General features: G+C 45.5%; 1 protein-coding gene across 1 annotated transcript in view; it reads left to right on the top strand.

Annotated features, from left to right (window-relative positions):
• Positions 1-326: 326 nt before the first annotated feature.
• The window catches only part of LOC146183591 (uncharacterized), a 20,395-nt gene continuing 667 nt past the window's right edge, over positions 327-20,054 (top strand). The window contains exons 1-2 of the mRNA XM_084608379.1: positions 327-521; positions 19,258-19,446. Of these exons, the coding sequence (XP_084464505.1) occupies positions 327-521; positions 19,258-19,446 (384 nt within the window). The remainder of the gene's footprint in view (positions 522-19,257; positions 19,447-20,054) is intronic.

The raw sequence follows: 20,054 nt of genomic DNA, 5'->3' as shown, positions 1-20,054 counted from the left end.
AGACAACTTGTGGAGGTGAGTGTTTACCATTGCCGCTTACTATTGAAAGAAAAGAACTCATATTAGAGCGTGATTGTGGTTTTGCTAGCTTACCTTAAGAGAATAAAAGATGACCGTAAAGCATGTAGCGTGTGTAAGAAGTGTGACCTCGTACTCACTTCTTGTTCAATGAATTGCCACATTGAACGTTCTAGAAGAATTGTACTATTGTATCGTCAGTAATTGTGTCGATGTGTTGCTACTGTCCCTACGCACATCACTAATTATCGAAGATATTGCAACAAACAATTTGCTGATTGCATTGTATGATACGTGCACTTTCCTCTATGCTAGCTGAGGAGCAGCCTACCGTTGCGGCCCCTCCGAACCCGAGCCCTGCTAACGATGCTGAAATACTGGACCACCTGCTGAGGGAAGCTGAGCGATCAACTTCCCTCACCGAGGCCAGGACCCAGCAGGAGGCTTATTTTCAGCAGCAGGTGCTGGCCGCACTTCAGACGGTCATCACGGAGAACAGGCAGGCACGTACAGACAGTGCACACCAATATTTCATATAGTAGGGCATTACATAATAAATGTGCATGTACTTCTATTGGTTGTCTTGCATACAACACCTCTGTACAACAGTCTCTTGTGAGAAGTGATCCCCGTACACCTCACTGTCCCAAAGTGAGCATTGCCCTCCATAAATGCAGTTGTACACATCCGCATAAGAAAGTATGTTTGCAAGCAGGCTTGACTTGTGAAGTACCAATTACTGCTTGTCCTGTTCTGAGGCTTTGAACTGGTAGGATTATGAGTAAATAGAGAAGAGTTCCGTAGTATGTTACTCTGAGATGACAATGCCTTGCTAAGCATATCAGGGGATTCATTGCAATGGGTGAATATTGACATAGGGAGGGAAAGCAAAATGTTCGTAGTTTGTATTATGCAGAAGAGTAAGGAATGGCTAATAGCATCACCAAGGAACTGAAATTAAGGATGAGTTGCGAGGTTGTGGAAATGATAAAAAATAAATGTTTTTGAAATAGGTATTGACCACAAATCTGTATCACGGAAGGGAACTGCATACAATTATACATTGCAACGGACCGCATTTGGCTTGCACTGTGATGTCATGAATGGCTGGTTGCTAGTATAGCTCAAGGATGATATCGGCGTAAACCTAAGGGAGAGAAGGATGTACTTAAATTAAGGACAGCATGGCAAGCAATGAAAAGGGACAACATAGCTATGAAGTTACAAGACCGTAACCAGGGTCAGTGTTATTTGGAGCTATATGTAAGGAGCCTTTGTAATGTGATGGGTACATCCAGGCTAACGATGATGACACAGCACCTGTCCTTAAGAATAAAAGCAAAAAAATTCTTGTGCAAGACTTGGCAGGTCTGGATTTCATTTCAGCATCCTTTTCTATGCAGGAACATCAAGCTGCGACTGAATCAAGGACTGAAACATGCGAAGCCCTGCGCGGAATTGAGGCTGCCATGCGGGAGGTAGCGGCAGCTATTCGTGAAGCCAGGGGTGACTCTTCCCTCTTCCATGAACTGCTTGTGCAGCTCTTGGGTGCAGTCACCCTGCTTCTTCGAAATCAGCTGCAGCCACCTTGCACATCTTCGTAATTTTTTTTTTCATGTAATTTTCTCAGTTCATCAGCGCCACTCTCACACTCACAGCCACACTCTCTCCTTCTCGAGGCGGAACATTCGTTGAAACACTTCGTCGGCCAAGTCAAAGGGGTCTTCGTACACCCTCCTTCGTCGTAGTTCGCGTCGACGCCGTCGCGACCGCCTCGACCGCCTCACAACCACGCCGGCGGCTGCATAAAGGATGGCGTCCATTTTAACTTTGTGAGCGCTCACAAACGAATTGTGAGCGGCTCGTGTCGCTCACAACCCCCGCTCACAATTGGCCCGTAGTCGACGTCACCACTTCAAGTGTGTTCATGACGTAAAAAGCAGACGTCACTGACGTGTAGAAAGGCCACTCCCGCCGTTTTGCCGCTGGCCAATAGGAAGATTGTGAGTGTGAATGTGATTGTGAGTGTGAGCCGTCTGTAATTCGGTCCCAGGTGCAGCTCTAACACGTCGGAGCATGTTCGCGAGACGAAGCGTTGGGCGGCCGAATGCACGGCGCTGAAATGGCCGAAATGCTCGTTGCTCCTGATGCACGTGCACTGGCGTCTGCTGCCTTACGCTGCGGCCGCGTCGCCTGTCGCACATGACGGTGACGAATCGTCATGGGGAGGGAGATTCCGAAGGGCAAGGGACTGCATTCGCTCTCCAGAGGGATTGTTGCGATGATGCTGCAACCATGGAGGACGTAGAATGGTGGCGAAGGCTGGGCCCAAAAGCAGTTCAGCGGTACCGCAGCATAGCCACAGGTCAAGGGGCCAACCACTCAGATTAAGAAATTATACTACTACAAATTAAAAAGTATCAATCAACATAAAAAGAGTAGACATTCTGATAACTTCGCTTGTGAATGAGGTAAGGTATTTTATAAATAGATTCTTAATTTTTTTTTAAAATCTTGCAACACTCTTTTCGCCCCACCCTCTTGATGTTGCATCGGTCAGGAGACTGCCAGAGGTAACCAAGGCAACGGAGATAACGAAGCTGACGAAGCACGAAACGGTTTCTCTCTGCTGCCGGTCTGCTGTGGTGCGGGCCTTGGTGCGCCCGGGAAAGTGTATAAAGTTAGTTCACAAGTCTGAAAATATCCCTTTTGCGAAGATTTCGACGCCCTTGCTTGTCGCTGCTCTGTCGCCGTTTGGCGAGATTTAATATCTCCCTGCAGCTGTGTTTTTTTTGGTTTCGACCCCTTCGTGGTGCGGGCAGTGCGAAGTCTTTTTTGCAGCATTGTATTGCGCTTAGCGTTTTATCGCAAGATGAGCCCGCACAAAGTGAGGAAGCAATACTCTGCCTCTGTGGCACTTTGCGACAGCGTGGACTCAACCGTCGGTGTCTTACCGCTTCCCGGCTGACTTTCATCAGTGAGCAAATCTGGAGGTTGCACACAGACTCAATGTATGCTCTAATGCTCCCGTGTTAAGCACGTTTGTTGATCCTAAAGCTGTCTGGACGGGTGCAACCTTGAAATTGCCTTGAAAACTGCTGTATACTTTCTGCCGAAGAATTTAAATGTGAAGATTGATTCCAGTGCTCTATGCTCCACGTATGTTTTGATGCGCCTACTAATTAATGACATTTATACTTCAATTGCAGCTGCATAGCTTTGTTTTCTGTACATGCATGTTTCTTATTTGGTGATGTTTTGTGCCAGGCACTTCAAGCCTTTTTCATGCCTCGGCTGTGATCATTGAGATGATTAGCCCGCTTACACAGCGATAATGTTTGTGCTGTCTGCCACATGCATTTTTATTGTTGTGATTTGTTGCTGTATTTTATTGGTTGATGCAATAAACCATGAATAGGAAAACTATATTTGTTCACTTGGTACACTCTGTTGCGAACTGGGCACGACTGCCCCGTTGCACCAATGTTTCTGGAGCGCACCTTACAGTGCTGAGGGACAACGTAAATGACCAAAGTACTTGCATGACTTGCAGCAGTATTTGTATTATGAATTTGCATGTGTGGTCTCTATTTGGAAGTGTTGCTGCCTTTCTATGCCGCCACCTTTGCCAACCACTTTCATTGTGCCGGAGCAACTGCTTATAAACAAGGGCGTAAACAACAGAAACTCGAGTTCTTTTAGATGGCAAAGGTTGGTGCGCGCTGAAAGGCAACAACCTTAAAAAGATGCAGGCTCATCAATGCAAAGCGGCGGTACAAAAACAAAAAAAAACTTGTTTATATTTCACGCCAAACTGAACGTACGCGTGACGTCAATTGACATTATGGCCCCCCAATTTTCATTGGTTACTAGAGCCCATGAGCCGCCATGTTTTGTACGTATGGGCGTCTATGGAGCCCTCGCTACCATAGTACATGTACCTTTCTGCAACCCGGGGTCATCCCACTCTGCTTCTGTTGAGCCCAGCCAGCTAGAAGGCTTCCTTCACACGTTCTGGTTACCAAAGCACTCTGCAATATGCCTTCTGGAGCATTTTTTGTTGTACCTACAAGCGTCGCAACTACACTGAAAACTCAACCGGCCAGCCAGCAAGACTGGCACAAATTCCACTAAGTTATGCCAGTAAAGAGCAGAGACATTAGTCTGCCAACCAAGATCCGTATAACCCGTGCTATGGTCTTTCCAGTTGTGATGTATGGATGCGAGAGTTGGACTGTGAAAAAGGCTGACCGCCGAAGAATTGACGCGTTTGAATTGTGGTGCTGGCGAAGACTCTTAAGAGTTCCTTGGACTGCCAGAAGATCAAATCACTCGATATTGTCGACCATAAACCCTGACTGCTCATTGGAGGGTCAAATTCTAAAGTTAAAGCTCAGCTACTTTGGTCATCTGATGAGAAGAGAGGAGTCGCTGGAGAAAGATTTGATGTTGGGAAAGGTTGAGGGTCGCCGGAGAAGGGGTAGGCAGCGAACGCGATGGTTAGATGGCATTCTCGAGGCATTGCAGATGAAGCTATGTGATGTTAAGAAGATAGTGAGAGACCGGAAAGCGTGGCGTGACATGGTCCATAGGGTCACGAAGAGTCGGACACGACTGAACGCCTGAACTGAACTGATGCCAGACACCCTCTTATACACCCACCTCTCTAAAGGGCATCTCAGCAACACTTTGAACGCGTCCACAAATTTGAAAATTGCACTGCAAAAGCACGTTACTTTCAAACAAAGATAATATAATAGAATATGTTCAAAATCCTGCGTCAGGAAGAAAATCACCAAGTGACAACTTTGAGGCTTTTATTCTCACTTTAGGGGCCATCAGTGTCACCGTTGAGACTCCCCCTTTTGTAACGCACCTGAAAGGAATATTGCTGCAAAGCGAGGCTCCAGCTCAAGAGGCGGTCATTTTTGGAAGAGGATGTCTGAAGTCAATGGAGAGGGCAGTGATCCGTCTCAATGATAAACCTTGAGCCGGTAAGGTAGTGCGATTGTTTCTGAACGGCCCACACAAGACACGCACAATAGTTTTGCTGAACGATCTGTCCCTCTCCTCGCGTTTTGCGCGCCAGTCGCGCTTTTTCTCAGCACGGGCACATTTCTGCTGTTTGGATAGTTGTTTGTTCTTTCGCGATAGTGTCAGCTGCCTCACGTTACGATGACAGCATTCTTTCTGTGAAAGTGCGGCCTCGCGTCCCAAATCGCGGCCAGTAGCGCGCGACTCACTAACAGTCAAGTCCGGAGAACAACAGCTCATGCCAGCCCCCAAGCTAGGCATTTCTTCTGGCGGCTCGCCACTCAGGTTACCCTGGTCCGCCGGTGTGCCGCTTCGCTCAGCGTTAACCGACGCGCGATCAAGTTCTTTCGACAGCTGGAGCACTTCAGACTGCGTGAGGGCCATGCATGCCACGTCCGCGTTCGCGCTGCGGTTGTTGCTTGCGCGAATACAACCTGGCGTGGTGACAGGGCCCGAATGATGCTGACTCCGCTCTGGTCGCTCGCTGTCGCCACATAGAGAGATTGGTCGCCTTCGCATGTGTGGCTCCCTACAGCGGACGCGCACTCATCGTGGTTCTGCCCTGGGGGATCACAACTCGTGGGCTGCGCAGTTTCCCTGATCGGCACTTCGTTTTTCTGCGTGGCCTGCTCTACCATACAGCTGATTTTGTAAACCGCAATTTTTTCCTTTCCTAGGTCGGTTCCATCTCCGCCACGCTCTACACAAGCTTCTGCGTTTGACTCGAGAGGCGGTTCAGTTACTGCCAGCTCCTCACTTTCATTTGATGAAACCGGATTACTTACAGCTAAGTAGGGCGGCGTGCAGTTCACCTCGGTTGACGGCGTCACTGCGGATGGTTCGTCGTTATAGCCGACGCTAACCGTCTCAGCTGACAGTGGCTCCACCAAGGTAACCCGATACTCTTCTGTTCTCTGCTGTGGGTGCGTTGCTCGGCCGCTTCCCCAAGCTGTAGTTCACTCTCTGGTACCTTTGAATTTTCAGGCTCACTTGTGTACATGGTCTCAATCTCAGCATGCTGTGTCTCCGATCCTTTCTCATTGCTTGATAACATGTCCTGAACTACAGCCTTTGCAGCAAGCTCCCGAGCTCTAGATCTGGTGAAGGCTAGTACGCTACCTTCTCCAAACACAAGTCCTTTACACGCAGGAGGGGATCGGACTTGTTTCAAAAGAGGTACGGGTACTGACAAGGAAGTACAGATGACAACGCAGCTTCTGCCTTAAGTGCACCGAAAGGCCCCCATATAAGCACTTTGGCTATGGGCAAAGGCAGGCTGAGCTTCCGCGGCTTCTTTGATCAACGCGCACTCACCCGTGAACATCGCTGGTGCTTGCAAGAGAGGTGAACCACATCCATGGTAGCCGCAGAATCACGAAGCACTCTGCACTCCTTCCCGTTCACGAAGAGGTCTCGAGTGCATTGTTTGAGAAGCTTCATGCTCTCATCAGTGGTGCATAGCGACAAAAACACGACCTTCGTTTTTGTTCCTGGACACTGATCCGGAAAATGTCCCGGCTTCTGGCACGTATATTAGGGGCGCGATTGCTTTGCTTCGAATCTATTTTTGTGTTCGGCTTCCGCTACCACCGTCTCTAATGTTCAGCCGGACTGCTTTTACTCGCAACCGCCCCACGCTTATTCTCGTTGGCTTTAAAGGGCGTAAACTTCGGCCTCTCAAACTTTGAGCAGAATTCCCCTTTTCACGGTCCTTAGCTCCATGAGCCCGACGCGTCACACACTCTTCAGCTAGCTCGGCGACTTTATCCACCGTACTAACGTCTGGCCTATCCAAGACCCAGTACCACACATTCTCGGGTAACCGACTGTAAAACTGTTCCAGCCCGAAGCACTGCAGAACCTTATCGTGGTCACCATACGCTTTTTCTTCTTTGAGCCACTCATACAAGTTTGACATAAGCTTATAGGCAAACTGTGTATACGACTCACTTTTGCTTTTCTCACACTCCCGAAACTACCCCTGGAACGCTTCTGCTGACAGCCTTCACTTTTTAAGCAGACTCGATTTCACTTTGTCGTAATCCTCTGCTTTCAGTTTTTTCAAGCGAGCGATTATGTCTGCCGCCTCACCGGAGCAAACTCTGTGGTAACGTTTCGCGAGAAAATTCTTGCTTCTCGCACGTTAGTTCGAAGTTAACCAGGAACAAACCAATGTCCTCTCCAAGCTCAGGTCGCTCATTTTGAACAATTCCCGCTCTCCTGCACCGTGAGCTCGACTTGCACTACATTCGCGTTCCGTCCCTAATTCGAGACGTTTCATTTCCAAACTGAGTTGACGCTCCTCTCTCTCCCGTCGTTCCTTACGTTCAAGTTCACGTTCCTCCTTCCCTTGACGTTCCCTACGTTTACGTTCTTCTTTCTCTTGAAGTTCCATAGGTTCACGTTCACGTTCCTTTGTTTCTTGAGGTTCCCTGCGTTCACGTTCTTCTAATTCTCTTGAAGTTTCCTACGTTCACATTCCTCAATAATCAAAAGGCACTCCGAAAGCTCGTCATCTTCAGCTTCCAACGCAAAAGTAGCCTTTAGCAGTTCTAGTTTTCTGAGTCTATCTGACCAATAAAGACCCAACTCCTTTGCAAGCTCCAGCAATTTCGGTTTGCTCAACGACTTCAAATACATGGCTGTTCTAAGTGCTGCCTTCTCTACTGCCCACTATTGCCTTGCTCCTAATTAACCCAGCAGCAACGACAACACAATTCCAGCTCTGTTTTCAACACTAACAAAAGCCTAGCAAAACTCAGTAATAGAAGATCCCGCCCTCTCCAAACCTCGTAGCTAAGAATCCAGCGCAGTCATTCTGCTTAAGGCAACCAGTCAAGCCACAGGGCTCGTTGCAATGTTCCCCGCTTGCCGCCACGCTTTGGACATCTCAGTGCTGACTACCAGTTGTTACACCACGTTCCGTCCTGGCTCATCTCACCGACCACAGTTACGGCTTCATCACCCCACCGCTGCCACCAGTTGTTGGATGTGGCTCGAGGCCTCATCTGTAGCATTTGCCTGTGGCTCCGTGCCTCGGCGGAAGGCATCCGTGGTCCCGGTAGAGACGAGGCGTTGTCTAACAAGAAGAACGTTTAATTCAGCATCATGTAGAAACGGGCAGAGAAGCAGGCCCGGAGAGAAAATTTACACGCTCTCAAAGCAGGTCTCTGGCGTCGTCTATCGAAGTCTCTGGAAGTCTCTCTCGCAGCAGAAACAGCTGCTGCTTTTTGTACGCTCGTCAGTTTAGATGAAAAGGGTGAAGAATCCATGTCAAAGCGAGTTCTAACGACTCACGCGGCGGAGTGACAGAAACACCTCCACCTCCTGCTGACGGGCGAGGGCGACACTCTCTTTCTCTCTCGAGCGCCAGGCTTGACCACCCTTTGCACACGCACGCAGCGCTGGGCGGCCGATTGCACGGCGCTGAAATGACTGAAAAGCTCGTTGCTTCTGATGGACTGGGTTTGGCTGTCTTGCGCTGTGGCCTGCGTCGGCTCTCGCACATGACGGTGGCGAATCTTAACAGCTCTTAGCTTCCTCGGCCACACTCTACGCTCGTATCACAGCTTTATTGCCGGAATGCATTACCGGCTACATTTTGTCCTCTCATTGTCGCTTGGTTTGGTTACACCAGGAGGAAATCAGCATCATATATGGGGTCGCTATTACTACTGCCAATAAATCGAAGGAAATATAAAAAATAAAAGAATAGCAACCACCTTCGGCCTAGAGAATGCTGCAGCAACCCCTACCATTTCGGATTAGTTAATACAATCTTATCCAAAGTCCGCTGTCTCGCTTACTAGTAGCTTACAGTTATTCGCCACGATAAGCTATCAGCGTTACTAAGACCTGGGCCTGATTTCGAATGCAGTGAAGCTCACGAAGGTAAGCAAAAATCTACATAAATGATACCTTGTGGAGAATTTGTATCTGCTTAAGAAAGCGCGATATGGTCAGTATAATTAGGACCAAACACTTGCTTCTTATAAACGCTGCATCTCTTGATGATTGGGCAACGTGCCAATCACTAGTGGCGCTTTATCTGTTGCGTTCGAGCACGCGTTCTTTGCCTTTCTCGCAGCAGCATTTTTACGCGTTCGTACTACGCGCTACTAGTGGCCACGTTGCTCTTCAGATGTGATAGGTTTTGTACGCCTGACTTGCATGTCGCAAATATCGAATATCTACAGATATGCTACTGCACAAGCTAGAGTTATTTGCTTGGTTTACGGTTTATGGTGTTTAACGTCGCAAAGCGGCCCAGGCTATGAAAGACGCTGTATAGTGGAGGACTCCGGAAATTTCGACCATCTGGGCTTCTTTAATGTTCACTGACATTGCACAGCACACGGACGCCCATATTTTCACCTCCATCGAAAAGCAGCCGCCATGGCAGTTCTCCTTTATGTTCTCTGACATAGAGAAGACTTTCAAGACGTCGCATACATTAAAAGTAGGTTTAATTATAAAACTAAATTACTACTCCCACATGCCTACAGCAGGCAATTATTCCAAGCAGAGATGCGCACTTCATACGGAAGCGTTTAAACCTTGCATATGACGTGCGAGATGAAAAAAAAAGTATAGGGTGGGGAGAGGGGACGAGCTTGCATTAGACCACCCACTTTTGTTGCGGTTATCAAGCGGTAGCAAACTAACATATAAATAGAAAAATGGTTATCTATATGTGCGCACAAATCCATGATGCTCTCCACTTAAATGTTTTAGATCCGTACGTAGAGAGCACAACACGGCGCAGTAAATATTGCTAATCAATCTTCACAGAATTGTAAACACCCTGTGACTTTTTTTCCGTTGAAAATACAAATGCTGACTAGCATGGAGGATCGTCTGTGCGTTCAAGCTGCAGTTTCGTAGCGAGGTAAGGCCGTCTCGTTGCCATTACGCCTCGGTTTTCTTGTCGGAACTGGGCACGAAGGAAGACGGCGAAGACGTCCGTTGTGCACGAAATACTTGATGCGTATCGAAGCAGCACAGGCTTCAACGCAGGCAAAAAAGAAGCGGAATAAGTAGACGGACTAAAGAGATAAGCTTTCCCTAATAAAATATCCAGGCGAAAATTGACAGATTTAAGTATTTCATCTACTGGAGACGATGTATGGTGCTGCACTCTTAGAAAAAAAAGGTTAGTAAGAAGATACTAAGTCCAGCAGTTACTAAATTCGAATAGGTTTTGCTATACTACCCTTGAACTAACTCGCAACTTTCTGAGATAGTAAGTACTCCCATTGCTAACAAGTGAGTTTTCGTTAGTAGCTTTGACGAATTAAATGGTAGAATCCCTCGGAAACTTTACCGTAGTATCTTGCTAGCGTAACGCCACTAAGATTTTCAGAAATACTCGCTTTGGCTATACTGTAAAGCTGCCTTGCCAGTCATACATTAAAACTTATTCCGGAATTAACGAGATACATTATTTTTGATTACTTGAGGACGTTTTTTTAAGTATATGTTTGTGCACATTTGAGGCTAAAGAAACAAAAACAATACAGTATTTGGGTGTTTATGCCCCATGCGAACTCCTGACAGCGTAATGCGATGATGAACAAAATCAGAGCAACCCTGAAAAGCTCTTCCACGAAAAGCCTCCAGTGTAGTGAACTGTGACGCTTCGTGACGACTTGCAGTCAGCCACGGACAAACGCTAAAGTGCGGATGGCGTCACTTCAGAAGCAAGACAGTTTTGAAGAAAATAAAATAACTTTATTCACGTTGCATGGTACAAGGTGCTTGCGGCTACTGGTGTTGTCTGCTTCATCTTAGCAGTGTACTTTCCCGATGTGCTACAGAAGTACGCAGCGACATGAAATCAATACCTTCCCTCCTCGCATCTAGTCCTGTAATCAATTTTTATCATATTTTCTTTGCTTCTGGTCCAAGAATCAACACCTTGTAAGCAAGAAAAACAAACAATGGCACCGGGAGGAATGCGCGAGGGCTTGACGGCTTGCAGCGTCAGCGTCAACATTTCATCCAGGCATCCAAACACGCCGGCGCTGGTGGCCGAGGTATGGCTTGAGGGGTTTGAGGTATGGCGGGAGTACGCGCCGAAATATGAAACGGTTTCACGCGAGGCCATAAAAATAACAATGGGGCGATGGCTAATGCTCGGGCATCCTCTCCCATCGCTTTATGCATGCTTTCCGCTTTACGAAACTACGCACTGTGGACGGGAGTGTCGTCGCTCTGCTGATCGGATGACGGTGGTCGATTCTCATATTTTCGTAATGTCTGCGTGTTCTGGTCCATATTTTAAAGTTATTGAGTACGCTCGGAAAGTCCACACATTAAGCACCACGTGAACGTTGCTCTTCCACCATTAAGCAGAGATCGACTCTACAATCCCATGGTTTATGACAGCAGCGCCGCCGCTCGTTTGCCGCGCATACAGGGGCCAGCATGATCATCGACATGTCTGGATTATTTTCGTTCGTTCTGCTTCAAGGTGTTCACAGTCTGGCATTGATACTAATTTTGGCTGGAAAAGTGACGCCGAAGAATGTCGGAGGAAAGGCAGGCGCTGTGTTCGGTGCCCATTTCTAGGTATTTGGAAAGACCGGAAGAGAGTTATTCAAGTCGGCTGTCAGCATGTGCACGAAGATTTGGTAAATGCTTCGCTGGATATCGATTTTAGGGATGATGCAGAAAACGTGCACATCGAGGTATGTTTCCTCGTTTTCATTTTCATTGTTTGAATTTAAAGGCCCGTGCTTTGCAAAAGTAATTATTTATTGCCATTTTTGGTAAATTGTTGCCGCGCGTTTTGTGGTCCTGACAAAAAGTAAACGCCAAAGAAATGACGCCAACTCTGTTGAAATGAAATTGAACAGAATAAGCTGTAGAGCAATTTGCAACAGACAGTATGCTCAATGAAAACGACCCATTTTGGGAAAACAGTGGCACATTTTCTGTTGTCGCTTTTCTTTGTCCAGTGGAAATGTAATTTTTTTATTCAGCATAAACACCGCTGAAAGTAAAGCGAACCTAACACCGTAAAAATTATGCATCGCGCAAAGAAAGCTATGTGTAATTGTTTTATTTTTATAAATCAGGTTTGCACAAGTCTAACTAAAGCATGTTTTTTCGCACGTGAAAACAACGCAGTTCTATTGTTTTTTGTAGTTGTTTAGAGGTTTGTAGTGAGCGCAAACCTTGTAGACATTTTTGTTATTTTTTGGCACCCGCAGTCCTAGCACGTTTTGAGCAAACTGTAGATTAGTAGTAGTCCTGCTTTTTTAATAATATATTGTGGCTAACAAAATCAAACGATTTGCATATATCTAAGAATATGCCAACATTAAATTATGTTTTGAGCTCAGCTCTTTGGTGCCCGTTTCTGCGTTTCGCTTCGTCGTCGCCTTCACCGTTGTCGCTCGTATCCAGCTTCGCAGCCGGGGCAGCACGCGCTCCTGCGGTCCTGCCGCCACCTTTCGCCGCTGCCTGTACCCTCCTGCTTCGTGTTCTCCGGTTGCCGCGTGCTTTCCTGCCGCCACCGTTCGCCGTTGTGTGAACCTTCCTTCCTTCCTCTTCCTCCATGGCGGCGACCGCGCGTGTACTACGATTGCTGCGCGCGCTCCTGATGCCACCGTTCATCCCATTGCGTGTACCCACCCTCCCCCCTTTTCCTGCGTGGCGGAGACGGTGTTCTCCGGTTGTCGAAGCACCAACTCGGCATCAGCGAATCACGGAGCGTGCATTTCAAGCTGAAACGCTGAGCCACGTTGAATGACTCGCTAGCGGCGTGTCTGCGGCATCTGTCAATCGCTGCAAACTATTCACAGCGCAACGTTCCTATGGGCCCATGCGCTGCCTCCCGCGACTTCCCGACAACTGAATTGCTCTCTTCATTTCACAGACCACAAATCTTTCTTCATGATAATCAACAGCTGTTAGTGGTGTGTTTCTTGAGGGAATATAAGCGAAAAATAAAAAAAAAGTTTTCTGTAATTGTACATACATTCGTGCTCAAACTTTTTGCCTCAATCTGTTGAAGAGGTGAAACAGCTTATGAGTCGCGCCCATATTTTGCATTAGGAAGCAACGCAATCGTCAGCAATTTTGGTTTGGTTTGGTTTGTGGGGTTTAACGTCCCAAAGCAACTCAGGCTATGAGAGACGCCGTAGTGGAGGACTCTGGAAATTTCGACCACCTGGGGTTCTTTGACGTGCACTGACATCGCACAGCACACGCGCGCCTTGCTTTTCGCCTCCATCGAAAAGTAGCCGCCGATGCCGGGATTCGATCCCGCGTCCTTGGGAACAGTAGTCGAGCGCCGTAACCACTGCGCCACCCCGGCGGGGTTCCGTCAGCAATTTTGTTTTCTATATTGACTTTTTCTTTTATCTCAAGTAGTGCTTATACGGATGTGCGATTTCTTTGAGAGTTGTATTGCTGCGGAAAAATTATTTTGCTTTTCTCAAGGTATTGGGTGAGGCTAGCGTAGATCACACGATCTGTCAACTTAGAGAACACTGTGAGCACAGATATTGAGCAGAAATCATTTAGTCCTTACAAGTCGCTGGATTTTGTGAATTGCGATTACGCTGGCTATATCTTCACATCACCAGGAAGCTATTCCGTGATTAGTATACTATTGCGTATATGAACGAATGGCTTAGCAATTATGCCAACAATAGCCTTTATGGGTGGGACTCTTATTTGTTTGTTTATTGCAAGTACCCATGAGACTATTGTAGAGGGGATATAACTACATACAACTACAAATGAAAATAAGATATAGGGCAACATGTCAGCAAGGTAACACAACACATTAAAAGAAGACTAAATAATTTCACAAGTAGCATCAGTGACAATATAACATACACCGGCACAGCGCTGGTAAACGCATGAGACCTGGAAAAAAAAATCAGATGATCATTTCTACAGCCATTCTGAAATCAGGTATTCCTGGAATTGTCTATTCTTTGAGATGTCGCTTTAGCGAAGGCAGGGATTATGTGTACTACTTAATTTTCCGTGCGTGGTGCTAGAATACTTGAGTTGAAATAGGTCGCACGTAAGTATTGTATGTGATCTTTGCAAACGCTATCACTATACCTAGGAAAACATTTTAGAAAGGGCTTGTTAAAATAGTTAGCAAGGTTAAAGTCTCCATGTTATATACCATCAATAACGAACGATGTGGGTAACGCTTTAAGATGGCGCCCATTGAGTTTTTTTATTAAATCCCTAGTTTTCGTAAACAGTTATAAGCTCAAAACTTCATCATATAGTACTCGTTCGTGCTTTCTTAATGTCCACTGTCAATCTGTTACGAGTTAGTTGAAAGTCGTAGCAGAGGGACAAATCCTTAGTTTTAACAAATCTGGCCGACACAAAAACGTATAATGGCTTGCTCCGATTCAGCAAAAGCTTCAGAAGTTAGGTGCTTGGGCCATAGAATGCGATGCTCTTGCGTCTTGAACCGTTTTGGAATCACCCATGCATTCGTCTAGATCACGTAAACAGCGAGTTGTCTGGGTGATACTAGTTTATTTTGTATCGACATCCGATTTCAAAGCAGCAGATATCACACCTGGATATCCAGAATTTATTTTAAACTGCTGTGACAGATTTTCACACTTGTTTTAAAAACTGGAGACAGTTTTTGTAACTCGCTGAGTGCAGGGTCGGGTCCTGGGTTGCTTTGGATGTAACCTGGAAGCAATATTGTCACAGTGGCGCAGTGGTTAGTACGGCCGACTACTGTGTCTATGTACCCGGTTTTGAACCCGACCGGCGGCGGCTGCTTTCCGACGGAGGCGAAACGGAGTGGCGCCCGTGTACTTGGCGATGTCAGTGAACGGTAAAGACTCAGGTGGTTGAAATTTCGGGACTTTTCCACATTGGCGCCTCTCATACCCCGATTTTCTTTGGTATGCTAAACTCTACTAATTAAATAAAAAAAGTTACAAATAAGGCTAGATCATTCAGCAGTTGCACAAACGCAGTACTGTGGGCTGGGCAGCTGCACCAAGCCGTAGTTACTGATTTTCCTAGCAAACAAGGTGTTCAACTTACTAACCCGAATTGCGAGGGCAAACCGACTAATACTGCTTGTTAAGACATAAACGGAGGCTCGCAGAGGGTGGTTGACAGTCGTTCAGCTTTTATCTGCTTTATTCTTAGAGTGGTTGCGGCGATAGCTATCTACAATTTGCGAATGCTCTTCAGGTGCAGAGGAAGCTTTAGGGGGCAGTTGGAAAAGAAGGAGAAATCCGGAACATTCAAGCTGCACTGCCGTCGCCCTTGATTCCACCCACGTAGAACGACACAGAAATGCCGCTGCACTGCTTTAGGAACCAGTCGGTGGACAGCGACGAGCAAAACAAACTATATTGCAAGGAGAACAGCTTGGCTAGCGCTACGATGGAACAGCTGCAGATATTCAACAGAGTGGTGTAAACAAAGGAAGAAATTCACCCGTAAATAATATTCAAAGTGATTAGGGTTCTTGCCAAAACAGTAGATGCATAATGTTGATCTTTGCTGTGGCAATATACAAACATGACTAGTGGATAACTGTATGTGAGCCGGGAATTAGGCCTAGCTATAATTAGCGCTGGTGCTAAGAAATAACAAGCCCTAATTTTTGCTTCCACTTACTTCAAATAGTCGTAAAAGTTTGTCGAGATGCGCGGTCACAAAAGCGTGATTGCGACGATAAGAAAGCAAAATTTAGGCTAGTCTAGCTTATCTTTAGATCATTCCGTATGACTTGTAAATATGGATCACCAAATGGAGTTCGCAAGAATTCGATAAATAATTTGTGAATTAGTTTTGCGTCTCTGTACAGTTTTAGTTTCGGTTTCAGCTAGGTTGTTGATAAAAGGTGGCACATCCACAAGTCAACGTGAGAGAGCGTGACGCGTACAATAGTCTCGGTATATGGCCCCTTTCTTGTTTTATTTCACTCAAACTCCTAAGCTACGGCTTGTCAAGCCGAAATGAAAGCGACCGTATAATGTCGCCACTTCGTACTCAAACTGTATAAAAAAAAGAACAGAAAAGAACGTGAAAACGATTGAAATATCTTACGGGCTCAATTTGCAAGCTTTTAAATTCGTGATTTGTTGCTTGCGCATGCTAAGAAAAAGTGGTAAATAGCCATTTTCAACTTTCATTACTTCTTCGCGATGTTACACTGCACACGGATTTATTATTCTTTATACGTTTCATGGTTATAAATAGACAGTGTTACGTAGAAAGAAGTTGGGTATTTATCGCATAGCATACATCGCTTGCAGTGCTTTTCTCAAGAACTATCAACCAGTTCGGCTCATCATTTCTGCGGCAGATGACCCCAGTCATTCCTTATAGTGCGCCCTCAAGCCGTGCAGTATCAAGCGGCGAAGCATGATTGGGCGAAAATGGCTCTGCCGATTATAGAAGCCCGGGCTGGAACTGAATGAAAACCACGAATTCCGCTTCTCCCAGTAAAAACGCTAGCCCGTTCGAAGTATATCTGGCACTTAGTTTCTGTTCAAACGTGTGCAGCGTGCACTTCATGAGGCGCTTTCTTCCCAAAAAGGACTGAAAGAATCCCTTAATTTCGTCTTAATTCGCGTCCATTGACAGGGTTCTTACTGTCTAAAAATGGGCACGGACTTTTTAAGTTAAATTAGCTTCACGCCATTAATAGTATTTCTGGCTGGTGTTTACGGACCAAACGTTAATGACAGGGTGACCCTTCGAACCTGCATCAAACATTGAGCACTGTGTACTTTCAAAGCTGAGGCCAAAATGCATTACCCTAGAGGCCATTTTTTACAACTGAAATGCTCAACGTTGAATCCCGAATTCACGGTTGTGGGGACTAAAGCGTTGGATGTTTTGCCTATGCCAACTGATGACGATTGTCCGCCGCTTATGTTTGCTAAACTTCACAGATTGTTTGAGGGGAAAGTTGCAGTTTTTTTCAATTTGTGCGTGCTGTACAAGTGCCCTAAAAATGTGAAAATTTGCATATCTTTGTAGTAATAGAGAACACTAATATAGCACAAAAGCTTTTCCGCCTGTTTCTCCACTACACATGAATGTTTCCGAAGAGCTATAGAGGTCTTGACTGATATGTATTTACACGCATTACATGCCGCTTAGATGGCGTAATCGCAGTACAGCCCATTTGTTTGCGTGAGTGAGTGATTTCGCTTCGGTCGAGGTCAACATTTGGCGGAAGCGAAAGGATCAAATGGGCCAAAAGAAAAAGGTGGCGGCTCTTCAAGTCAACGCAACTGACGTTGACAATGCAAGGCGAAACGTGACCATGCAGAGAGAAATGTGAGAGAGGAAGGAGCTTTCCCTCACACTGCAGTCACGCGCATTTCGGTGGTTGCGTGGTGTCAAGCGAAGCATATAAAAGCCTGGAGCGTCGCTCAGAGATCCCCGAGATCTGGCGATCTTTGAGCTGAACGCAGGACTCTGTGGATACATCGGAAACGAGAATGCTTCTCAAGGTGAGAGGAACGCTCTGTACCGCCTCTTAGAGCCTACGTGTTTTGCCTTTTTAACATTAGTTTGGTGTTCGTCCCTCAGCGCAGATTCTCAATTCCCCTTAGTAATCGACACAGCAAACGTGGAAGAAACAAATGGCCAACTTAAGGAAAGTTGGTCTGCTTTCAGAAACTTCCACCCCGCAAAAAAAGGGATCTTTGCATGTCACATTCTCCTTCACTTCGCACTGCCAGACAGCGTAGAGAATCCATGGCTTCCAAATTAGAATGCATTCTTTGTTGAAAAATGAATATCAAGGTTTTTCGTCTCTTTTTCTCCACAGTATAAGCACCTGTACGCACGGTTACTGGCAATCTCATAAATCATGCCCAAGTTTATAATATTGAACGGAAAACACGTGCACGAGCTTAATAGACACAAAATGATGCGTGAAAAACACTTTCTCTCCATTCTACTTTGCCAATATCTTCAAAGGCATTTAATCAGTATGCAGTTACCGTGTTAAAGCAGAGAACGTCTGAAATATGGAGGTAGGGCTTTCTTTGTGATACAAATTCATGTGATAAGAAAATGTGATAAGACTCATCAATAGGAATCACTATAACTTTCCATCACCAGAGAAAGTGTTACTCTATAAAGCATTGTTCGCTTCCCACATATGTTACCGCTGTTTAGTGTGGGGCACAGCAACTCAGTCACACCTCAATAAGATATTATTATTACAGAGGAAGGCTATACGTATTATTGAAAATGCCTCATACACACAACACACCACAGAAGTTTTCGGAAACATAAAATCAGAAGAATTCAACATACGTACAGATATAACTTGCTCCGACAGTTTTATTGGGGTAGTAGAAAAAATAGCACAACATTAGCTAACATTTCAAATCTACGCCAAACAGTGCCTTCGCGTTCCACACGACACACAAAATTCTGGTAAATACCTCGAACTAGAACTATGGGCTCCAAATGCTTCGCCATAGCTTGCTTACACTCTTAAACTGTCTCGAAAACCAAGGCATAAGTATTCTTAACTTAACCTCTACAGAATTCAAGTCCTTCCTACACTCGGATCTTTTCACTAACCTTGTTGAGTAAGAAATTAACGTTCATGTTTTTTTCACTTTATTATATTCATTCTTGTGTGGAGAAATGTTCCGGAATGTTTTAAAAGCACTGGTGTCTAACAATCTTTTTTTTTTAGTCGAATATTTCATGTGTTGGGATGTATGAGTGTGCATATTTTACGGTTTGTCTATTCTTAGAATAGCTGTCATCTAAATAAAAATTGTCAACGCTTTCGGGGATCGTGCGTGCATCGGTCCTGCGTTGTGCCTTGTAAGGGGGTCAAGGGCCCCTCAAGCTGCTTCCGTGCAGCTTTTTCTTTGGCCTTCTTCCTATATTTTATTGAAAATAAACAATTGAACTGAACTGAACTGAAATTAAGAAAGCGGATTTCGCGCGCCACTAGGCGAGCATAACTTTGCAATAGAATTTACAAATGAGGTTTCCGTTCAATACTACTACATTTATGAGCATGTTACGGAAAAACAGTAATAAAAAAACATTCGTTGCCGTTACAAAATGAACGAAACAGCTTCATGCGAAAATCAAGCTTAATTCTTTTCTTCAACTAGCAAAGGTTGAGCCAGGTTCAGCCGTCCTTTATTAGTGGGATTAAATTTCTCTTTCAAGTCGACCTCCCTTCCCTTATCATAACAGGAAATGATTTCACCAATTGAACAACTATTTATCCTCCAGACTGTCATTCTATTCTCCGTCGTCGCACTCATCGAATCCGGGAATGTTTTCGGTGGCGCCCATCACCGCGGATTCCAAGCAGCAGGATTCGGAGGCCCCCTTTTTGCTTCGGCGGCTACCCCTGGAGTTGCTGCAGCCGATGCCTCTTATGTGAGAAAAATGCGCTTACTTAGGTCGAAGTGTATTTATTTTGCTCACATGCTAAACTCCACTGCTTAGGCCAAACATACGAATCCGAAATAAATTATATGCCTCGTATCTTCGCTGTCAACAACTGGTGAACGTTCCTCATTTTGGGCGAAAAATACCTATCAATATCTGACTTCTTTGAACAGGCTTGCTTTGTTTAGCGTGATGAGGAGTGCCTAATAAACATAAACTGATGTCAAAGAATCCTCTCCCGCGCATGAATGTAATGCAGGAAAGTAGAAATAATTTAGCTTTTACAACATTATTTCATTTTCCTGTTGCCTGCGAATATGTAACTAAGACCATCTTAACTTATTGGGCATTGAACTCTCTTAAACGTACATCGCTTGACACTATTTTGGAGTTAGTTTGACTTGCAATCAAGACATACTCGTTTATTCTAGGCAATGTAATATTCCTAACCTGCGTGCCTCTTAGATTGCTGCAGTTCATAAGCGCAGGAAAATTAATTAGAGTGTGTTGTGTGCCTCTAATATACTATTTGATGCTAACAGTAAACAAATTCTAATAAAAAACCGTCTTTGGTCTACATGAACAATGTAGTCTGT

This window comes from Amblyomma maculatum, chromosome 7 (genome assembly GCF_055883805.1).
Source record: "Amblyomma maculatum isolate TAMU_Amacu chromosome 7, ASM5588380v1, whole genome shotgun sequence".
Classification (NCBI taxonomy): domain Eukaryota; kingdom Metazoa; phylum Arthropoda; class Arachnida; order Ixodida; family Ixodidae; genus Amblyomma; species Amblyomma maculatum.
The sequence above is the reverse complement of the archived record's forward strand: the minus strand, read 5'-3'. Positions and strand labels throughout refer to the sequence as shown.